Source organism: Ptychodera flava, chromosome 7 (assembly GCF_041260155.1).
Source record: "Ptychodera flava strain L36383 chromosome 7, AS_Pfla_20210202, whole genome shotgun sequence".
NCBI classification, from domain to species: domain Eukaryota; kingdom Metazoa; phylum Hemichordata; class Enteropneusta; family Ptychoderidae; genus Ptychodera; species Ptychodera flava.
Window position 1 is genome coordinate 40,459,911 of NC_091934.1, and position 21,550 is coordinate 40,481,460.

The 21,550-nt window shown below is 36.1% G+C and overlaps 1 protein-coding gene across 2 annotated transcripts in view; it reads right to left on the reverse strand.

The window, feature by feature from the left end:
- Positions 1–1,068: 1,068 nt before the first annotated feature.
- Positions 1,069–21,550, reverse strand: part of LOC139137549 (pleckstrin homology domain-containing family M member 2-like) — a 31,787-nt gene continuing 11,305 nt past the window's right edge. Inside the window, exons 1-12 of one of the 2 annotated variants that reach the window (XM_070705712.1) lie at positions 15,563–16,131; positions 14,169–14,238; positions 13,653–13,743; positions 12,286–12,350; positions 11,144–11,232; positions 7,117–7,249; positions 5,951–6,132; positions 4,867–4,932; positions 4,248–4,407; positions 3,315–3,497; positions 2,085–2,207; positions 1,069–1,341 (exon numbers count right to left, since the gene is read on the reverse strand). In XM_070705712.1, the coding sequence (XP_070561813.1) occupies positions 1,204–1,341; positions 2,085–2,207; positions 3,315–3,497; positions 4,248–4,407; positions 4,867–4,932; positions 5,951–6,132; positions 7,117–7,249; positions 11,144–11,232; positions 12,286–12,350; positions 13,653–13,743; positions 14,169–14,238; positions 15,563–15,567 (1,305 nt within the window). In that variant the 5' untranslated portion in view covers positions 15,568–16,131 and the 3' untranslated portion in view covers positions 1,069–1,203. Of the gene's footprint in view, positions 1,342–2,084; positions 2,208–3,314; positions 3,498–4,247; positions 4,408–4,866; positions 4,933–5,950; positions 6,133–7,116; positions 7,250–11,143; positions 11,233–12,285; positions 12,351–13,652; positions 13,744–14,168; positions 14,239–15,562; positions 16,986–19,586; positions 19,675–20,062; positions 20,163–20,881; positions 20,992–21,550 lie in introns of those variants that run through there. The other variant, XR_011553407.1, reaches the window with a different exon arrangement.

A 21,550-nucleotide genomic window follows, 5' to 3' on the forward strand; every position in this document is an offset into this window, starting at 1 on the left:
AGTAGAAGAAAAACACATTTGGTAACACTGTCATACCAACTTGGTAATGCCTTGACAGGGTGAAAGGTCATGGGAACACGCTCTGGCAACTCACTTGCCAAAGGAAAATGCATTACATGTAGATTTTATGATAGGAGAGAAAAAAGTAACACATGTTTTCGGTGTGTCATATGTTTATATATACAGCTTAAAATGTTCATGTAGGGCAAAGTGATTGGCTAAGTGCAAGATCAGTAATTCATACATCAATTATCATAAACCATTCAGGACATCAGCAATCATGATTCAGCGTTTGATAGATCTATAAAACCATCATCTGGCCCTTATTTATTATAGTCAGGGTGTAAACCAATAGATTTGGAGATACTACACTAGAAATTTGCATAAATTTGTATGTTGGTACACAACTTGCCTATGTTCACATATTTTAGAAATTATGAACTGTTAATGGTTGAATGTGATTTCAGTATCAGCCTTTACAGAATGGTTATAGAGTCAGGAAATGCCTCAGGTAGTTTTAACCCCTTGAGTGCCGTAGTTTTTTCCCACCAAAATTGTAGCGCAACATTTTACCATTTTTTATGAATTTTCCTGTAATTTTTTGATAATTTTGAACAAAATGGACATCATATTTCATTGGCTACAGTTTTTTATCAAAATTTCAGCAAATATCTGAAAAAAAATTGACTGGGGTATATTTTGTAAAGGTGACAAAAATTGACTTTGGCACTCAAAGGGTTAATGGTTAGGCAGACATGCTTATACAATGGACATTGGATAACAATCAGTTTTTATGACAATTCCCAGCACTACTTTTGGCACTTTTCACGACTGAAACGTCTCAACATGCAACATCATTTCAAGTAAAAGTGATTACAGATAACCATACTGCTACAGTTTGACAATACATTTCGCTTGGCTCGTAGTTTTGTTTGTCCTGTGTACGACACTGTTGTCCAGAAGTGTGACCATTCTGAAAATTGTCCAATCAGAAGGACCTCAATTTTACAGTAACCAGATGCGAACAGATTTAAAAAGTGTAAGATTCTATAACATATATATATACACACTGTAATACATCAGAAATTTCTCTGTTGCTAACTGTTGCATTTCAGTTGTACTCATGTAGGCATGCTCACTGCAAAATAACATCGCGTCATTAGGTAACATCATGTATAATGCTGTCCAGGCACAGAGGGTGTCTTACTGTAACATTTCTTCAAATTCTTTCCTCGTCATTGCAATATCACTCTTCTTCCACGCTGAGTGGAGCAAGTTTTGCTGTTCCCGGCATCGACTTCTGATAGTCTTGTTGTCAATCACAAACACAGGCATGTCAACCTGCAAATGGAGGACAAAAATGTAAAATAGAACAAATAAATAAAAAACTTAAAAAAAAACTTTCTCTGAGATTACACTAAAAATTCAACCAGGTAATTCGTGCCAGGTCTTATGTTTTGTAAGTATAAAAGGGACAACAGCAGTATTTTTTGATAACAATTTCATTATTTTAGGCCATAAAACAATAAATTTTTTCATTCTCTGCGAGAAGTACATGTACTATGCAAAGCCAACACCCCATAGTGAGGATGTGTCAGTGTCACAGGCACTCGGGGGCACGGTGGTCTGCTAGATGGATCAATTTTCTGCTCACTCTATCGATCCCGTACTCGATCTGCCCGCCACTGCAACCTAAATACTCCCCAGGTATGAAAGACAATCACTCAAAAAGCACACGACCCAGGGTTTTTGACTGGCCGTGCGCACACAAAACATTCAAAACTACACTTCCATATACCTCGTTGGATCAGAAATTTAACCATCTCCTCAAAAATCACGCCGATGAACATGTTACTTGCATCATCTTGAAGAAATTGGCCGTGTTTTGAGGCCAAACGTAGTGAAACACGGTCTGCAGAACGACTCTGCCATATGACGTGATTTATTCTACTGCTGATTGGTTCATTTATACATCACCAGTGACGTATAGCAAAGAATTTCATTTTGGTCGTTGATTAGCCAATAGCTTTCAATGACAAATGTACAGTTTAACATTGGGTATGTGACAGCATCATTTGACTTACTTTAAAGATGTCCTTCCATGCAATCGCCAATGCTGCTTCAAATTTTGCCTCTTCTACTGGACTATTGAAATAAAGTACCCATGGTTGTTCATGGTCTGATGTCATCTCAGCTGCTTCAAACTCCTGAAATGAATACAAAGTTACCATTAACATCATGTACACCGCCAAATTGTAACCATTAATGTCGTGCATGCAACCAAAATGTAACCATTAATGTCATGTATATCACAAAATATAACCATTAATGCCATGTGCGCCACCCAAATGTACCACTGATCCTTTGAGCACTGCAATTTTCTCCCACCAAAATTTAGTGCACAAATTTATCAATTTTTATGAGTTTTTCTGTAACTTTTGATAATTTTGTACCAAATGGACATCACATTTCATAGGTTACAGTTTTTTCTCAAAATTTTGGCAAAAATCTGAGAAAAATTGACTGGGGATTTATTTTATGAATGGGACAAAATAGATTTTGGCACTCAAAGGGTTTAATGTCATGTGTGCCACCCAAATGTAACCACGAATGTCCTGTGTGCCACAAAAATGTAACTATCAATGTCATGTATGCCACCAAAGCGTGTCAATTTCATGCATCACACCAAATGTAACTATCAATGTTATGTATATCAATAAAATGTAACTATCAGTGTTGTGTATGCACCTAACATGAAAGTCTTAAACTGCTACTCATACTTCGCTTAAAGGACTTTCAACTACATGTTTTACCATCTGCAATGAGGAAATATTAAAGCAACATGACGTCTAAAACATTCTGGTGTTTGACATTGAAGATGGCAACCATACCATGTCAAATCCTGGGCAAAGTTATTTCTATCACTATGAATAGAGCATCCATTTTCCCTACATAAGCTTCAATACAGCAAACAGTGAAACATTTAGATAAAATATTGTTTTTAAAAATAAAACTCTCTCAACCAAATCTCTTTCACTAAGTCCAGCTATAACTTAATAATCCTATGTTTTGACCAAATTCACAAGTGAAATTAAAATAACTAGAATACTGCTTTTGAAAAAGTTACATGTACCAATATCATGATACAGAAGTATATATAATAGTCAATAGAATTCAATAAAGAGATCAAACAATGGTATTTATAGGTAAAACAGTTTCTTTATAGAATGATAAATTGTAGAGATACAAAAATGCATCTGCAGCAGCTGGAGCCAAAAAAGAGATAAGATTTATGTTTAAAAATCCTGACATACCACAATACAGTAGTACTTATTGTCTGGGTCAACACTGATGCCACCTATGTCTTCAATTCTACAACTGCCAAGACATCTGAAGAAACCAGTCTGTATGTCTTCATGGCATGTGATCAGCTTCTTCTTGTCTAATATCATACAACAAGGTAGGCATGGAGACGGGGTGGGTGAATGCTGCTCCATCTGAATGAAAAATACATAATTATTGTTGAAAGATTTGATGTACAGTGCTTGGAAAGATAAACATACAACTAAACAATATGGTAGTTTCAATGAGAGCAAAGACTGCAAATGTAAAAATACCCACACAATAGCATATGGATAAGACAATTGATTTTTTGGATGGTCCACTAGAGAAGTCAAGAAAATCCAGTGATGCTGTGAGCTGGTTTTGTATTAGCAGCAGTAGTCATGTTCCTCCAGACCAGTACTGTTTGAAAATCTAGCTCTTTGAAAATCAAGACCTCTATCTCCAGAAATTGTCCATACCTAGATACACTTTCAACATGCACATACATGTGCACATGGCAAAACATAGACTTCCAGTTTTTCGTAAACTCTAAACCAGGCATGTAGAAAACTTTGGTTACATAAGGCAAACATATGTGTAAGTGGTTACAAGTGGGTACATTAAGAGTGTGTAAAATGTCCTGAACTTTCACTACACTAATATATTTCACAGCTGGCAAAATTAGCTGACAGTCAGTTGTTTTTTGCTGGCTCATGGCCATTTTCTACATTATTGTCCACTGTATCATTTTATGCCTAAATTCTGTCAAGATACAAAAATTCTAATTAATGTGACATTTTGATATATTTTACAAAGGAGCCTTGACTCACTTGCCATAATGTAATGAGGAATAACTCAAAAACATAAACAGGTAATTCACACTTGATTTATGGCACTGAGTCTTATACTGTACATGTACTTACTCCGAGTGAGACAGCTGAGCATATAGCATGCAACCACTCAGAGACTTCATAGTCGTCATTGGCTGCCAGTTCCAACGATGATTTGTCAGGAAGAATGAGTTCAAATGAATAAGGCTTGTCACCGCCACGAATGCGACGACATCCTCCGAAATCACAACTCCTACATAGAAGATATAAAAATTCATTTTGGCTATTTTTGTCAATCTTCAAACCATGGATATGCCAACAGTTCATCACATGTTTCATGGGTTTGTGCAAAGGACATGATAGGAAACATACTGCACAGCTTCTTGTCATAGCATAACAAATTAATACCTTCATCAATAGGCATTACAGTTCATAATGACCTGGTTGACTTGAGTTAAAAGTATGCCTAATTCGTGGTCAAAGCTATCTCTACATATATCATTTGATTTACTGAAAATATCAATAGTTGTGATATGGTGTTTATTTTTGAAATATAAAACTTAAAGTAGCACACTTTTCAAGATGTCACCTGAAAAAATGCTTAACAAATTCTAATGCCAAATATGAATAACAATTCCTTTGTGACACAGATTCACACAGACTGGAATGAATGCGATCAGTCTATTGGAATAAGAAATTGAGAGAAGCTTACTTTAGTGAGATGGCAAGTTGAGGCACTGCGTCATTTCTCTGTAGAAGTCTGTAAAACATTCCATTCCTACAGGAGATATAGAGAATATTAACATGCTAGATCAGTTTGTCTGTTTTTGAAAATACAAGACAGAATTCTGGAGGAGAATCAAATGTTGAGAAAAGATGGTTCAACATGACACATGGAATCACCAATCATACTTACTGTAATAGACCCTCTGAACTCTAAGTTTTCAACATTTTTGCAATACCTTGTTGGAGAAAACTGACAGATAGAATGCATCTTTGGGACAGATATTTGGACCCTAAAAATTTTCCAATTCCTTTCTGATCTACAACTTGTGGGGGTTCATTGTAAAGCTCTTGGTGTAAGAAATCTTTTTGCTGTCTTCATTTTCCAAAATCAAAAATTTTATTTCTCTCTGTAAGGTTAACACAGGGCTGGTGGCCATTTTGAATTTCAAACATTGGTAAATCTTGGGTAATTAGTTTCTCCGGTACCAAAATATGCACGGTGACACCCGATTTTTATTCTTGATTTTGAAAGACAATAGTCGAAAGATTCCTTGAGGAAAGTTTGAGCAAGAGTTTAAGTCTTTCACTTTCGAGGAGCATACTACCACAAGTTAAAACCATGAATAAAAATCATGGTCACCATATGCAAAGTTTGAGATTAGAGAAATACTAAATTACCTAAATTGAAACTTTAATACTTTTTTTTGAAATTGTAAATGGCTGTTATACCCTGTGCTGACTGTAAATAAACTTAATTTACCACAGCAAACAAAAAAATTTGACTGTCTACAAAAACTATACCAAAGGCACATTCTATTTTTAGCATAGTGAGGATCATGACTTTATTATATAAAACATGGAGACATATATATGTATTAAGTATGTATACATGAATTGACTCTTTTTGAAGTACATGCATCAAGTCTTGCAGTCAGCAGATTTTCCCTGTATTGTCGTACTGTCACACTCAACAAGTTGTTGAAGTTTGGAGGAGAAAGCCATACTTATCTGTACACTATTCACATACACACTGTCATACATGATGTTCTTGTTTACACGTAGACACTCACCTTAAAAGAAAAAACCCTGGCTTCCACGCATAGCCACCAAACAGATAGCTACCATCCCAGGCTTTGTAAAGCATTACACCTTCCCTGTATGGTGAATGTGGCTTAGGGATATCATGACTAGGTTTATCACTCAAATCTTCCCAATGAACCAGTGAGTAGAGTAGAAGGCTAACGTCTGATACCTACAATCCAATAAAATAAACATCATATCGTAATTATCATTCAATCACCAAGATCTACCATGTACTCGTGAGGTTCAGTTTCTGAGTAACTGCCTTGATGGATACACTTTAGCATATTCTTCATTATCATTATTTCAAGAATTGATAGAATTGAAAGGGTGCAGCATCAATGTTTAACATTTCTTCACAACAGAATTACTGGTTTGACAGTGATGACATTAACTTACTGGGCAATAATTATGACTTGCAGTCATCAAAAACTAAAAGGATTATTTTGACAAATATTTTCATACAAATACATAAATGCAAATTTTAATGTGAAAGCCTTAATTTCTTTTTTTTGGCCTTCACATACCAAGTTTTTAACTCTTCATACTGCTTTGTTTCATGTGCAACTTTTTAGAGTCATATGTGCAACTTTTTAGAGTCATCGTGTTCGTGACTCTCTTTTTAGTAGAATTTTGAGACAATTTGCTTTTGAATGACTACAGTGAGATTGATCTTTTTTCTGTCACTTGAGATGATCCTAGACATATTCAAAATTTTTGTTTTTCTCTGTATTTGTTAATGTTTGTCTGTTTTGTGTTTTAAACTCTGTATCTGTATTCTTCTAAGTCTTCTACAAATTCAACATTTTGTTGGAATGAAACCAGAAACTGGTTTATAAACAGATCAAAAATATCAGAAGTCAATACTAATAAAGCTTTCAGTCACCATGTTATTACTTTAATACTTGTACCGGTATATCCCTTTGAGCGCCAAAGTCAACTTTTGTCGCCTTTATAAAATGTACCCCAGTCAAATTTTTTCAGATTTTTGCCAATATTTTGATGAAAACCTGTTGCTAATGAAATGTGATGTCCGTTTGGTCCAAAATAATAAAAAAATTACAGAAAAATTCATAAAAATTGTTAAAATGTTGCCCTAAAATTTTGGTGGGAAAAAATACAGCACTCAAAGGGTTAAACTGCAAGCACTTCCTACCTCTGATTTGTGTTCCTGTGCGATGAATTTTCTGATAGCGATGTACTGAGTGGTTGCATCTCTCAGAACACTAGGAAGTTCTCTTGTACGGCTACCTTGCTCCATGACTTTTACCAGCACAGCAAGAAAATACCTGTAGATGGAATAAACATGAAAAGACTGAAATCATACAGTGAAGTGTGTTTGACCTTTCAGATACAACTTTTTCTATTAATGCAATACATCCATCCATGTCTTTATATTGTACATATTTTTATAAACAAACTCAAAGCAAGTTTATCTTTTGCTTTGTTTTTGCATGTTGATGATGCTTTTACCTTTTTGTTTTATTAACTTTTGTTGGCCTGATATATTTTACATCTATTGTTTCCATCATTTCATTATATCTATATTATAGAAATAACGGGCTACGCGCTGACCATTAACGTTTATTTGTGGGCAAGAGCGAAAGGAAAGCCAAAAATTAACTGGCGAGGCTTGCCAAGCCCGTTAATTTGGCTTTCCTTGAGCCCACGCCCATAAATAAACGTTAGTGGTCAGAACGGAGTCTGTTATTTCCATTATATTATCAGCGAACCCAAGAAAACTGTCAAAATTTCCTAAAATTTCGGCATTGAAAGACAACCGGGCCCCAGAAACTGAGCAATACGCGACGCACTGTCACGCGCGCTGTAAAAAATTGGCAAAACCGGAGATGTTTTCAGAAAAAAGTATCTCAACTTGACCTACGAGTGCTCCATTTTATTTTGTGATTGATTATGATTTGCGTTTGAGCTGTAAAGTTACGATACTTTGAGTTGTTAATCTTATTATTCATATTCACAGGCATGTAACAAACATTACTGTGTATTTGTGGTCAGTCATGTGGTTCAGCTCGACCAATCAAAATGCGACGGGCAGGGCATGGTAATATAATTATGTTTATTCAGTGCATGAAAATCCATTTACGGTGCACTGACTTGGCAATAAAATTCAAGAATTCTCTTCAAATCCATATTGATGTACAGTGTGCCCTCTAAGGGGAGGTGAAAAATTTTTTTGAGTCAAATTGAAGAAAACTTGACTTGCTGTGTGTCACCGCATGCATGAAAATGGTTATAACTAAGTCAGCAGTTGGAAGTATAGCGCCCTCTATGGTCGTATGTTTTTTTCGATTCCTGATACTCTCACGTGAGTCAGTGAGAAGACAATTAAAAGAATAATGGCTGCCTCCTCGATCGGCAAGATAAATTTACTATTGGCACATGGTATCACTGCAGAGACTTATAGAAATGACATATTCATATATTTTTTAACCCCAGAACTACAGGGAAACATGTTATCTGTGTAAATTATGAATCTGCTGAGCATTCTAGTCATTGGCAGGCTTTTTACAGCTGCGTCAGTGACGCTTCAGATTACTTGTAATTTCAATTGCGTCAGGCGGGTTTTCCCTGTGTCAAGACGCATCAAATTGGCTTAGTGGGCACACTGCTGATGTACAATGGTATGGTGGTAGTAGTTTTGTCTGTACTTGGTGGGCCTGCTTTCACAGTGCTTGCTGTAATGGTCTTGTCTGTATTAGGTGGTCCTGCTTACACAGCGCTTGTCTTTCAAAACTCTCCTTTTGCACAAATTTTCTTTCAAACTACATTGCATGAATCAGCAATCTCCTTCGTGTACGTCAATAACTTTTCATTTGTCGATCACAATTCATTTGCATATCCATTGACTCATCACTAAAAGTTTACATTTGAATGATTTCTGACTAGGGTTGAGTCAAAATGATATAACAGTCCTATCATCAATGTGCACAATAGGTATTTGTTTAAAATATTTACATGACTCCTAGAAATTATGTTAACAAGACTGGAAAAATCAGTACTTTGTCACCATCAGTGTTATAATACAAATCGCAAAGCAATATTGCACAACAGCTGAATTGCTGTCAACAGCTGCCCATGCGAAGAGCACAAGGTTATACATAGAAATAACTATAACAAACAATAAAGATTAACCCTTTCAGTGCCAAAGTCAATCTGTGCCACCTGTATAAAATGTACCCCGGTAATTTTTTTCAGATTTTTGCCAATATTGTGATAAGAAACTGTCGCCAATGAAATGTGATGGCCATTTGATCCAAAATTATCACAAAATTTACGGAAAAATTCATAAATATTGGTAAAATGTTGCATTAAATTTTGGTGGAAAAAAATTACAGCACTCAAAGGGTTAACAGCATGATATCAGCACCAAACACAAAGCTGTCAGGAGCCAGGTCAGAGGTCAAACTGCCATTAGAGTGAATGATCAATTTCTGACAGATGACACTGTCAGTAATGACTACAGAGAGTATGAGGGACAAGTCATCGTTGATGACACAGTCCCCACTTGTTAATAATGGGTACTTTGATTACATGTCCTCAGAGAGGATAGAGTCCTCTTCATTAATTAGGTCTGTGATAAAAATACTTTGATACAGATGGCGCTCAATGGCCAAGAATGAGTTCCATGGTGATGAAAACATAAAACCAATGTAGGCCACCATCCTAAAGTTTAAAATGAGTCAACTAGGAATTAATCAACAGGATGTTGCAAAACATTTTTGCATACAATTCTAACACTTAACAGATTATCACTGGTACCATATTTCATAAAGTTTGATGCAGTATTTACAACACTATGAGATCAACAACAAGTTTCATCACATTTAATTTGTGGCTATATCACCCTAATTAGGAAAGTTCATTACTTATGCAATTACAAATTAATTAAAATGACACTGATAAATGTCTTTTTCAATGTTAAAGCAATGTGAGCTTAACATCGGTTAACATCTGTATAAAGTTTCATGAATTTGATGCAGTACATATTTCTTGACATATCAGCCTACTTACGAAACTTCAATAATTGACATGTTACTGCTACATGACGTGAAACAAATTGACGAGCATATGTATGAAATAGGTCAATGTCAACTTTGAATGATACTGGTGGAAATATGTCTGAGTTATGGCTCTGTACATGAAAACATCGTAATAAATGGCTGCCTAGCAACCATATTGGATCGTATCACATAAAAAATCAACGTACATATGTATGACATAGGTCAATGTCCTTGTACCAACTTTGAATAAAATCAGTTGAGATATGCCTGAGTTATGCCTCTGTATATAAAAAAATCTTAACAAAATGACCACACAGCAGCCATATTGGATTGTATCACAAAACAAATCGACGTGCATATCTATGACATTGGTCAATGTCCTTGTACCAACTTTGAATAAAATCGGTTGAGATATGCCTGAGTTATGCCTCTGTATATGAAAAAATTGTAATAAAATGGCCGCCTAGCGGCCATATTGGATTGTATCACAAAACAAATCGACGTGCATATCTATGAAATTGGTCAATGTCCTTGTAGCAATGTTGAATAAAATCGGTTGAAACATGTCTGAGTTGTGGCTCTGTACATGAAAAAATCATAATAAAATGGCCGCCTGGCGGCCATATTGGATCGTATCACAAAAAAAAATTGACGTGCATATCTATGACATTGGTCAATGTCTTTGTACCAACTTTGAATAAAATCAGTTGAAACATGTCTGAGTTATGGCTCTGTACATGAAAAAATCGTAATAAAATGGCCGCCTGGCGGCCATATTGGATCGTATCACAAAGAAAATTGACGTGCATATCTATGACATTGGTCAATGTCCTTGTACCAACTTTGAATAAAATTGGTTGAAACATGTCTGAGTTATGGCTCTGTACATGAAAAAATCGTAATAAAATGGCCGCCTGGCGGCCATATTGGATCGTATCCCAAAACAAATCGACGTGCATCTGTATGACATATGAAGTAATCCTTGTACCAAGTTTGAATGAAATCGCTTCTTGCATCTCTGAGATATCTGTGTGAACGGACGCACGCACGCACACACGCACGCACGCACGCACGCACGCACGCACGCACGCACGCACGCACGGACATGACCAAACCTATAAGTCCCCCCGGACGGTGTCCGTGGGGACTAAAAAATCTCACCTTGTCAGCTGTTCATCTCCAGTTGTTAGCCAATACTGGTTTCTTCTGTTTGTACAAACTAATGTGATACTTTGATAGTTCACACCAACCTGAGCATATCAATGAGAATCATTTCGGTTCTTCTTTTCAAAGATGGAAGACTGCTTTTCACAGTGACGTTAGTAACAAAATGTTTTATTAAGGTAGAACGCACCTTGGGGACAGACATTCGGACTCTCAAACTTTTACAAGTCTCTTCTGATATACCACATGTGGGGGTTCATTTTAAAGCTCTTGGTGAAAGAAAACTTTTCACCGGCTTAGTTTTTCAAAATTCGAAAATTTTTATTTTTCTCCTGGGATGGCGGCCATTTTGAATTTCTAATATTGGTAAATCTTTGGTAATTTGTTTCTCTAGTACCAAAATTTGCACGGTGACCCCCTATTTTTATTCTTGATTTTGAAAGAGAATGATTGAAAGATCCCTTGAGGAAAGTTAGAGCAAAAGTTTAAGTCTTTCACTTTCGAGGTGCATATTACCTTAAGGTAGAATGCGCCTCAGGGACAAATATTTAGGCTCTCAAATTTTTCAATGCTTTTCTGGTCTACCACTTGTGAGGGCTCATTTTAAAGCTCTTGGTGTAAGGAAAACATCTCCACCTCAGTTATTCAAAAATCGCAAAATTTAATTTTCCCCCTATAGAGTTAACACAGGGATGGCAGCCATTTTGAATTTCAAATATGGGGAAATATTAGGCAATTTGTTTCCCAGGCACCAAACATTGCACAGTGACTCCTGCTTTTTTATTCTTGATTTGGTGAGAGAATCTTTACAAGTTCCATTGAGGAAAGTTTGAGCGAATGTTTATGTCTTTCACTTTCAAGGTGCATACTACCTTAAAGTTCTGGTTTCATTCAATATACAATGTATTTTATAAAAAGGTGTATGTCTAGGAACCCAGGTACCGCTTCCGTTGTCTGCGAATGTCACTGGTGTGCTGTACACCAAGAGGGAACCCTGGTACCATGCTTGGGGAACTTACCACAAAATTTACTATGGTTCTGCCCTCAACAAAACAGACTGAGCACACCAGTTGTCATTCAGTGCATAAATGATGCATTGTGGTAAAACAGGAAGTCTCTTGTAATAAAATGGTACTTACCGATAGGTAATCCAGTTCATTGTAAGGTACAACTGCATCTGTATGGAACGTTGCATCACCACCACCTGAAAATAAAGTGAAAATTTTACATTCAGTGATATCGCTGGCAGCTCTTGAAGCTTATACTGTAAAGCATCAATTATTCACTGGGATTTAATTTCACTACTTTCACTCATGGATAAAATTTGCTGAGTTAACCCTCTGAGCGCCAAAGTCAATTTTTGTCACCTTTATAAAATATACCTAGTCAATTTTTTTCAGATTTTTGCAAAAATTTTGATAAAACACTGTAGCCAATGAAATGTGATGTCCATTTGGTAAAAAATTATCAAAAAAATTCAAAAAATTCATGAAATTGGTAAAATGTTGCAATAAAATTTTGGTGGGAAAAATTACAGTGCTCAAAGGGTTAAATACCAGTGACAATGTCCCAAACATCAAAGTAGTCAAATTAAATCTGCACAAAAATTATGATTTTAGAGTGTAGCCTCAAAACAGTTTTAATCTTTCACTTGAATTTGCTTGAAGGAAATTTTAAACCATTCTCTTTCAAATCAGAAGTTATCAGGACTTACCATGCAAAGTTTATGATTAGAGATACAAATTACCAAAAATTAAACAATATTTGCATCCTAATGTTTGAAATTCAAAATGGTTGCCATACCTTGTGTTAACTCTACTCGGAAAATTGAATTTTCCAATTTCATAGACACTAAACAGTGAAAACTTCAGTTACTCTAAACACTAAATGGGAGCACATACAGGCAATAGACTAGATAGATGTTTCAAAAATTTGAGAGTCTGAATATCTGTCGGCAAGAGGTATTCTATTTTCAGGTAGAATGCTTTTTGGTGACAGATTTTCTGAATCTCAAATGTTTGCATCTTTTCTGATCTACCACTTGTGGCAGTTCATTTTAAAGCTCTTGGAGTAAATACATTTTCACTATCTTAGTTTTTCGAAGTTAGAAAATTTTTGTTTTTCTCCATAGAGTTGACACAGGGATGGCAGCCATTTTGAATTTCACATATGGCTAAATGTAATTTTTTTCTCTACCGGCAACCTTTGCAGGGTGACTCCTGAATTTCACTCTTGATTTAGCGAGAGAAAGGTTGAAAGTTTCACTGAGGAAAGTTTGGGCAAAAGTTTAAGTCTTTCACTTTCAAGGTGGGTAATAGACAGTTAGGCAGTTTATAGATACAGTGCAGTGAGTGTAAGCATTGACGTTTTCACCAACAATTTCTGTGTTCAGAATAAGACTGACAGTCAAGGGAACTTTGCATCACTCATTGTTTGATCCACGATTCTACGTACCATACATTGAAACGGAATGAGAAAATACAATTCTCAAATTCATGACACATACCTCTCCTAAGTAGATACATGGACTGGTCAGTCAACAGAATAAATACAGCTTCTACTTCACCTTCCATATGTCCAGTACTCATACGGATCAACTGGTAATAATATAATAATCAATGATAAAATAACTAAATAACATTATAAAAATTACAGTAAGCTCATAGTTTGTATTGTTCACTCCATCTCTGCAATTAATCACCCAATGACTTTGTACTCTAATGCCTTGGTAGTATGTTTCTCTGAAGCTGTACTGGTATGCAGTAGCAAACAGGAAGTTCTGTACGATCACCCATGATCGAACAAGGTCTGAAACTTGCTTTTTATCCTTCTATGTTTGCTGTACTTTAGCTGTATGTTCATCATTCAGTCTTTAAAACAAATATGCTGTTCCTGTCTGAAGACAATAGATAAATGAAAGCCCCATGAGGACGACAACAAATTCAATACACTACCACCTTATGCAGTGACATAGTACACAACAGATTGTTCAGTATGGTTTGGTTCAGAGAATGGTACTCACATTTTGGAATTCTTCACTTTCATTTTTAAAGATTTCTAACATCAGATGTAACTTTGTGTTGTTATCAATCCTACAGAAAGACAGAAAACACTGTTATCACATGATAGGGGCAGTTTCACCTATGCCAGAATGCACATCGCAGACAGATATCCACTTTCAAACTTATACAATACTACGTTGGTCTGCTGCTTGTATAGACTCACTTTGAAGGCTGTTGAGTTGATGAAGTTTGCACTATGTTGTTTTTTGTGAAAATCAAACACTGAAAGTTTTACAACAGTTAACATAGGGATGGCAGCCATTTTTGAATTTCAAATATCAGTAAAGTTTTGGTTGTTTGTTTCTTTTGTACCATAATATTTCTTTTTGATTATGGAAGGGACTGGTTTAATGTTTCTTTGAAAAAAATCTGAGCAAAACTTAAAGTGTTTCAGTTTTGAGGTGCATACTACCATACAGTAAGAATAGTTCACATTGGGGAAGTAACTAGACGGTGACTTGGAAAGCATTAGAAAGAAATACTTCTAAACTTTAAAATTACTAAATACTTCATAATGAGGCACTGCTGACATTACAATATATACTTCTGAACAAACAGGGATGCGAAATTTTCTGACAGCAAAGAAAACTATGCTAGCACACATCAACCTGCTACCACACATCATCAGACAAAGAATAATGCAACACACAACACTGATTCTACATCACTCCACAAAAATAAGGCCACCGCAGAAAAACTCAACAGCACATGATATATAATTCTCCCATCTGTACCATTATATATTACAGCCCAAACATGGGACTATGTGCCCAAGGGCAAATCGTCACTTGCCTCGAGGTTACAGTCCCATCTTTGGGCTATGTTTTTATTACATGCCTCTCTTACATGAATTCCATTTGGAATTTTAGAGTTTATATACAAATGAAAAATCTGTTGAGAAAAATAGAACGATTTTCAAAGAATTTTTTGCGGACAGTTTAGTAAAGACAGTTATTCCTGTGTAACACATGTAATTTTATCATTTTTAATCCCAAGTTGTCAAGTTGAAAATAATTCTGGTTTACTTTCAGTCAAATGATGACTATGTGGCCCACGACGTCATCAAGTTACCATTGAAACCTATGGAGCACACAAGGTTCGATATACGAGGCATGTAATAAAACATGAAAGTCATGTCCAAATACACCATTTCACAGAACATCACTGACTACCATGCTATGAAAGACATCACTTTGTCACAACACAATAGCCAACATAGCATACAGTCATGTACTCTTATTTGTCAGTTTCACACACAATCTCAAAACAGCACAGCAGTCTTGTCAAGTCATGTGATTATATATATCAAAGACAGGTGTTATATTCCACAAAGTGAGACAAATGCACTCCTTACTTCATATCAGCCTCATGTACAAAGTTCTGTCCCTCACACTTGGCATCTTCTTCCAAGTTGACGTCCGTCTTCCACTCGTCACTTTCCGGATTGTCATTTTTCACGTCTACCACATCTTTCTCAATATCTTTCTTCTTTTCCTCGCTGTCAGACCTCTCCGCTTCTTCCAAGCCAGTTTCTTGAGTTGCACTTTGTAAATTTTCATTTGTCTCTACTTTCTCTTTTCCTGTGGCACCGCTGACATCTTCTTTGGTTGTGTGGGAATCAGGAACTCTTGAAATATCTTTAGCATTGGTTTCACCGAGCTGATGGGCACTTCTTGATTCCAAAACATTTGATGACTTCTGAAGATCTACACTGTTACTGTCCCTATCATCATTCTTACATATACTATCTGATAATTTGTTCTGGTCTACATCATTAAGTGTTTGGTGCAAAAATTCTTTTCCTTGATTCTCTGACAAGTCTCTTTCTTTTTCATCTAAGTCCTTCGCAAGATCATAATGAAGTTTAGCCGCTTGGTTGGCCAGTTTTTGTTTACATGCATTACATGTGCATCAAGACTTGATAAATCTACTTCCTCTTGGCTATCGGTTAGCTTGTTTTCATCTCCAATTTGATTGGCTAAGCCAATGTGAGTGACAGTTAATAAATCCTCCTGATTGGCTGATACTCCAATTATCTTCTCTTTGAGAATTTCTCCTGTCTTCTGATTGGCCAATGTGCCCTTCCTGTCTTTTTCATTGGCAGATAGCCCACCCTTGCTTTGAAGGGAGCTTAAGCTGGTACACTCACCCCAAACTACTGCCTCTTCAACGACTACTTTCAAGTCATTGCTCGGTGATGGACACTCATCATACATGTTTTGACTCACTTTTCCAGAAGGTGATTTTCGTTTCTTCTTCACTTTCTTTACTTTCTTTCCATTAAGGTGAATGACCTCCAGGCTACCTTGTCCATCCATCACTTCACTCAGACTTTCAATGCGGTTGCTACGAAATATGTGTCCAAGTGATGTGGGCCTGTCTGGCTTATATTCCTTTTCTAAAGCTTCAAACTGATCTGCCTCTTCTGCGACTTTTCCTTCCTCCACTAGGGGGTCTATGATGTCTTTTGAGGCAGAAACTGAGGAGTCTACACTATCCTCTCGGTTGAAAACCGGATCATTGCTAGTCACGCTGTGAAACCCAAAATCAGATGACATACCGTCGAAATCTTTTGAAACAAATGATGAGGTATCATCACTGGGTGTGACAGCAATGCTCTCACTGAACTGAGAACTGATATCATCTTGTACACCACTGGTGAATGAACTGACGGACTCCGTATCCATGCTGTGGTGTGAGATCTTGTCATAGTCATCCTCAGGTTCCGGCTTTTTATTCGGCGGCAAGTAACTAGCCAAGTCCAAATACGGAACATTCTACAAAACAAATGGAACAAATACAAAACAGATCAGTTGTGTGATATGAAACACACTGATTTCCATGAAATTACTTTTTATTGATTTCTTGCACGATTCGCCTTGTCTACAAGAAAACAGCATTTTATTTGTCTGACCATACTGAATAAAGAATTTGTGAAAAGTAAAAAAATAGTGACAACATCACTGTTCGCTCCCATATTGTTATCAAAACAAGCCAACAATTGTATGAAACATGGACATACATATACAGACAGACTGACATACACAGACTGGCACAGAGTGATGACATTGACCCCAAGTGTGCCTTGGCCCATGGAGAGTGATAAAGATATAACAAACAGCTGAATGTAATGATAAAATAGTTAAGTATAGGCCTATACAGGCACTGAGAGTGAATATGTTACAGCAATTTGATTAGTTTCTTTTCCTTTTCTACTTCTGTGATAATATTAAAGACAATCAATCGGCAAGGCAGTTATGTATTGACAAATATGTTATCTTTTACAAGCACACAGTAAACTGTTCTTGATTTTTCATTTACAATATTTGACATAGACTGAAATACATAACATGCAACCAATGTTTACACTTTGCCCATACACCAGATACATGGAGAAATTTCAACATACAATCATCAACTCAGAAACCCTACAGGAAAAAGTAAACATTGTTTTCTTCGAGAACAGCTGGTACATCCACATCTGGAACAACTTACAAACTTAACCAATTACACAAGGATGATGACACAAGAGATAAAGTTAAACTGTGGTGAACTTGACTATTCCTTTCAAATCCTTACCTAACTTGACATCTTAAACTAAAATACACTGCATGGTTAATTGTGCACAAAAATACATCGGGGTGGACCATTTGATAAGGGATGGTGTCTGGAAGATCAATGAGGTACATTATCTTTTTTATCCGATCCATTGTACATTCTTTTTTCCCCACTCTCCCACCTTTTCTTTTTGTCAAACCTTCTCTGGCTGAATTTTTTATTGGCATTTGTTTGGAATTTTTTCAAAATCTGCCAGGATTTTTTTACTGCATTTCAACACCAAAATCACCACATTATATACTCTTAGTTCCAGTAGGTATAAAATTACAAAAAAAAAATCTTAGAAATACATAATGAAAGATATCCCAGTAAAACTGAAAGTTTCGCAAAGTTGCCCAAAAATTCAAAATTCCGGATTTCCACTTATTTCAATATATCTTATTAACAAAAACCCTAAGGACCGGTTTACTAAATATCAAAGCAATCAGACTGGTAAATTTTGAGAAACAAATTTTTTGACCAAAAATGAGAAAAATTGCCCCCAAAATACAAAATTGCAGATTTCATCCTAATTTTAAATATATCTAATTTACATAAACCCTAGGAACCTGTACACTAGATATCAAAGCTACCAGATCAGAAGTTTTAGGAGAAAAATTTTTGACCAAAAAAGGCAAAAATTGCTCCAAAAATAAAAAAAAAATTGCCAGTTTCAACATACCTTCATACATTATATTGAGATTAATCTTAGATACCTGTATACCAAATGCATGTATCATAGCTATTAAATGAGCAGTTTTTGGATTAAAAATTTTTTATCAAAAATTGGGAAAATTGCCCAAAAATTACAAATATGACAATATCAATACAATTTGTACAAGCATGACTGAGGTCATTCTGAGGAACATGAATATTAAGTTTCATAGCAATCAGACGAGCGATTTCAGAGAACAAGATTTTTTGACTAAAAACGGAAAAATACCCTAAAAATACAAACATGCAAATTTCATCCCAATTTTTGCACATATAATTTAGAATACCTAAAGAACTCTGCATACTAAGTTTCAACCAAATCTGACCAGTGCTTACTGAGTTTTAGCCACTTGCAGGATTTTTCCTTTTTGCCCCTCATTTGCATATTTTTGGCACTGACATGTTCATTTGAACAAATTCACATCTCCACCCCTAGGTGCACCTGTACACCAAATACTAAGACAGTAGGTGCTACGGTTTAGGAGTTTTTGATCCGGACGGACTAACAGACATACATACATACTTACATACATACACACAGACGCCATTTTGCCACCTTATACGAATACCTCCCATTTGCATATATACATATGCATATATGGGAGCGTAAAATGTATAATTTTCCGAGAACGGTAAAATTCAAAGCAGTCAACATCAAGGGCACTACAATCTACTATTTGAAAGCCTTTTTGGTTTGTTTGTGAAGAAAGATTACGTTTCCAGGTTTCTCAAACATGAAAGGTCAAATGTAGTAATGAAAGGTGAATGAACTGACAGGGATCAATAAACTATGACATTGAGTCTTTTAGATCAATACAACTACAAGACTATTTTTTCAATAACTGTGCAGCTGATTGAGAGTGCCAAGAAGCACCTCAGGACCACACCATGACACTACCTCAGATTAAGGTTCACTGTTAAAAATAGGGTTTTCCAATGCACATACATGTATGCCAGTGCAAATGGAGAAAACCTGTCTTGAAATGTTTGCACAAGTTTTATTGTCATATTTTTTCTACTTCGGTAATACATATGTGAATCCACTCTTTACCCCGGAGAATCCTTACCAGGTCTAGGTCAAAGGTCACAAAATCCAGACCAGCTGTCAAGGTCTGCAGAACCATGAGCCTCTGGACATCTCGCATTATGGCATGCCTGGAAAAGAACACAACAATGAAATGCAAATGGAAGAAACAAAAAGCCAATGAAGACTACAAATTCATGAGTGGCTAAGATTCTGTCACAGCCTCTGATTGGTTATGCAATGTGATCCCTCCTGCCATGAATTTGAGCTCAGTGAAGCCTGTTTTCATAGATCTTTCACAATCACTACTTCATATCTTTATAAAGAACTCACATATTGTTTATCACCAATTTCCATCCCCTTTCTCTATGCAGTCCGACAAATCAATCAAATATTGCGCTTAATTTTGTTATTTAAAGTATACCAGTAAGCAACCTTGAAATTTGCTATAACTTCAACAAGGGCAAGATTCTGACAAGTCAGAGAGATTGACAATAATTGATTATAAAAGGCACTCACTCAACATAATACTTTCTCATCATCTTCTTGTTTTCTAGAAAACATCTAAAATAACTTTCCACAAGGCTTTCATTCAAGGCAATATACAACCATGCACGACCTAGAGGAGAAAACAAATAACAAACAATTGACAAGCCTGGCTTTCCACAAGGCTTTCATTCAAGGCGATATACAACCATGCGCGACCTAGTGGAGAAAAAGAAACAGCAAACAATTGGCAAGCCTTTCCACAAGACTTTTAATTCAAGGCAACATAAAACCACAAGACCTGAAGGAAAAAAGATTTCACTGAATTGACAGGACTAACGTTGACAGTGATACTGAAAGGAGCAAGACTTGCTCAAGGAAAGAAATAATAAATTGAAAGTAAAAGAGCCTTTCTCAAAAGAGAGTGACAGTCAACACTTGGAGGAGAAACAAAACTGGGAAGTCAGTAACAGAAATTATTCAGACATTCACAAAACCAAAACCCTATTCAATTGACATGCTAAGAGTTTATTTTGAGGTCAAACCGCTTGTCCTGGTGAATGGCTTACAAGAAACAGAGAGTTGCATATATGATATCAGACATTTAGGCTGGATTGAGACTAAGAACAAAGACCAGGGACACACTTGTACACTGGCAGGGTTGATAGACTCTGTCAAGTAGATGGACAGAGTGTTGGGTAGGGGGTTTGGAGATCAATAGATGTTTACAATGATAGAGCAATGGAAAGATAGGCAGGCAGAGAGATTGGGAGATAGTCCTTTCCACACTGGGAAAGGGATCAAAGAATCAAAACCAAACCATGTGCCTGAAAATAATGTATTTGTGCCTACCTCTGCCTAGGTCGGTTGTTATATTGGGCAAAATTGAAATCTGTCTAATGATATCTTTTCTGGTGAACTGCGGCACAAGTACCCAGTAGCCAGACGTGACATGACGCAACCTGAAAATATAAACATATAAACATATAGTAAGACCCTAATGCCATTGTCACAAATGGCAGTTGGTTGGAGCACAGTACAATAAGGAAAACTCCTTGGAAAATGTGTTTTTGAGCTGAAAGTTGAGAAACACAGACTGCATTATAGGGTAGGCTAATTGAAAGCATACAATAGCACAAAGCTTTCAGATAAATGGGAAACTTTCTCATCATATTATTGTAATTTTAATTGGCCTGAAAACAATAAACTGGCATTAAAGCATTTGTCTCACATTATTTCTATAATTAGAATCAGTTTATTGCTATTTTAATAACACCATTAATCAGCAGCTATAGTCATTTATTGAGGAGATACTGCATATTTTCTTTCATTAACAACATCGTTTGCTGTCAACTACAGCAAATTTAGGTCAAATCACTGAAAAAAAATGAAATTCAGTACTACCGGTACACAGAAATGATAGACAAACGATAATGCAAGTATTTGAGAGCACATATTAACATTTATACTGCTATACCGTACATGAAACCTTGAAAACGGATATAATTTAAGGTCATTACC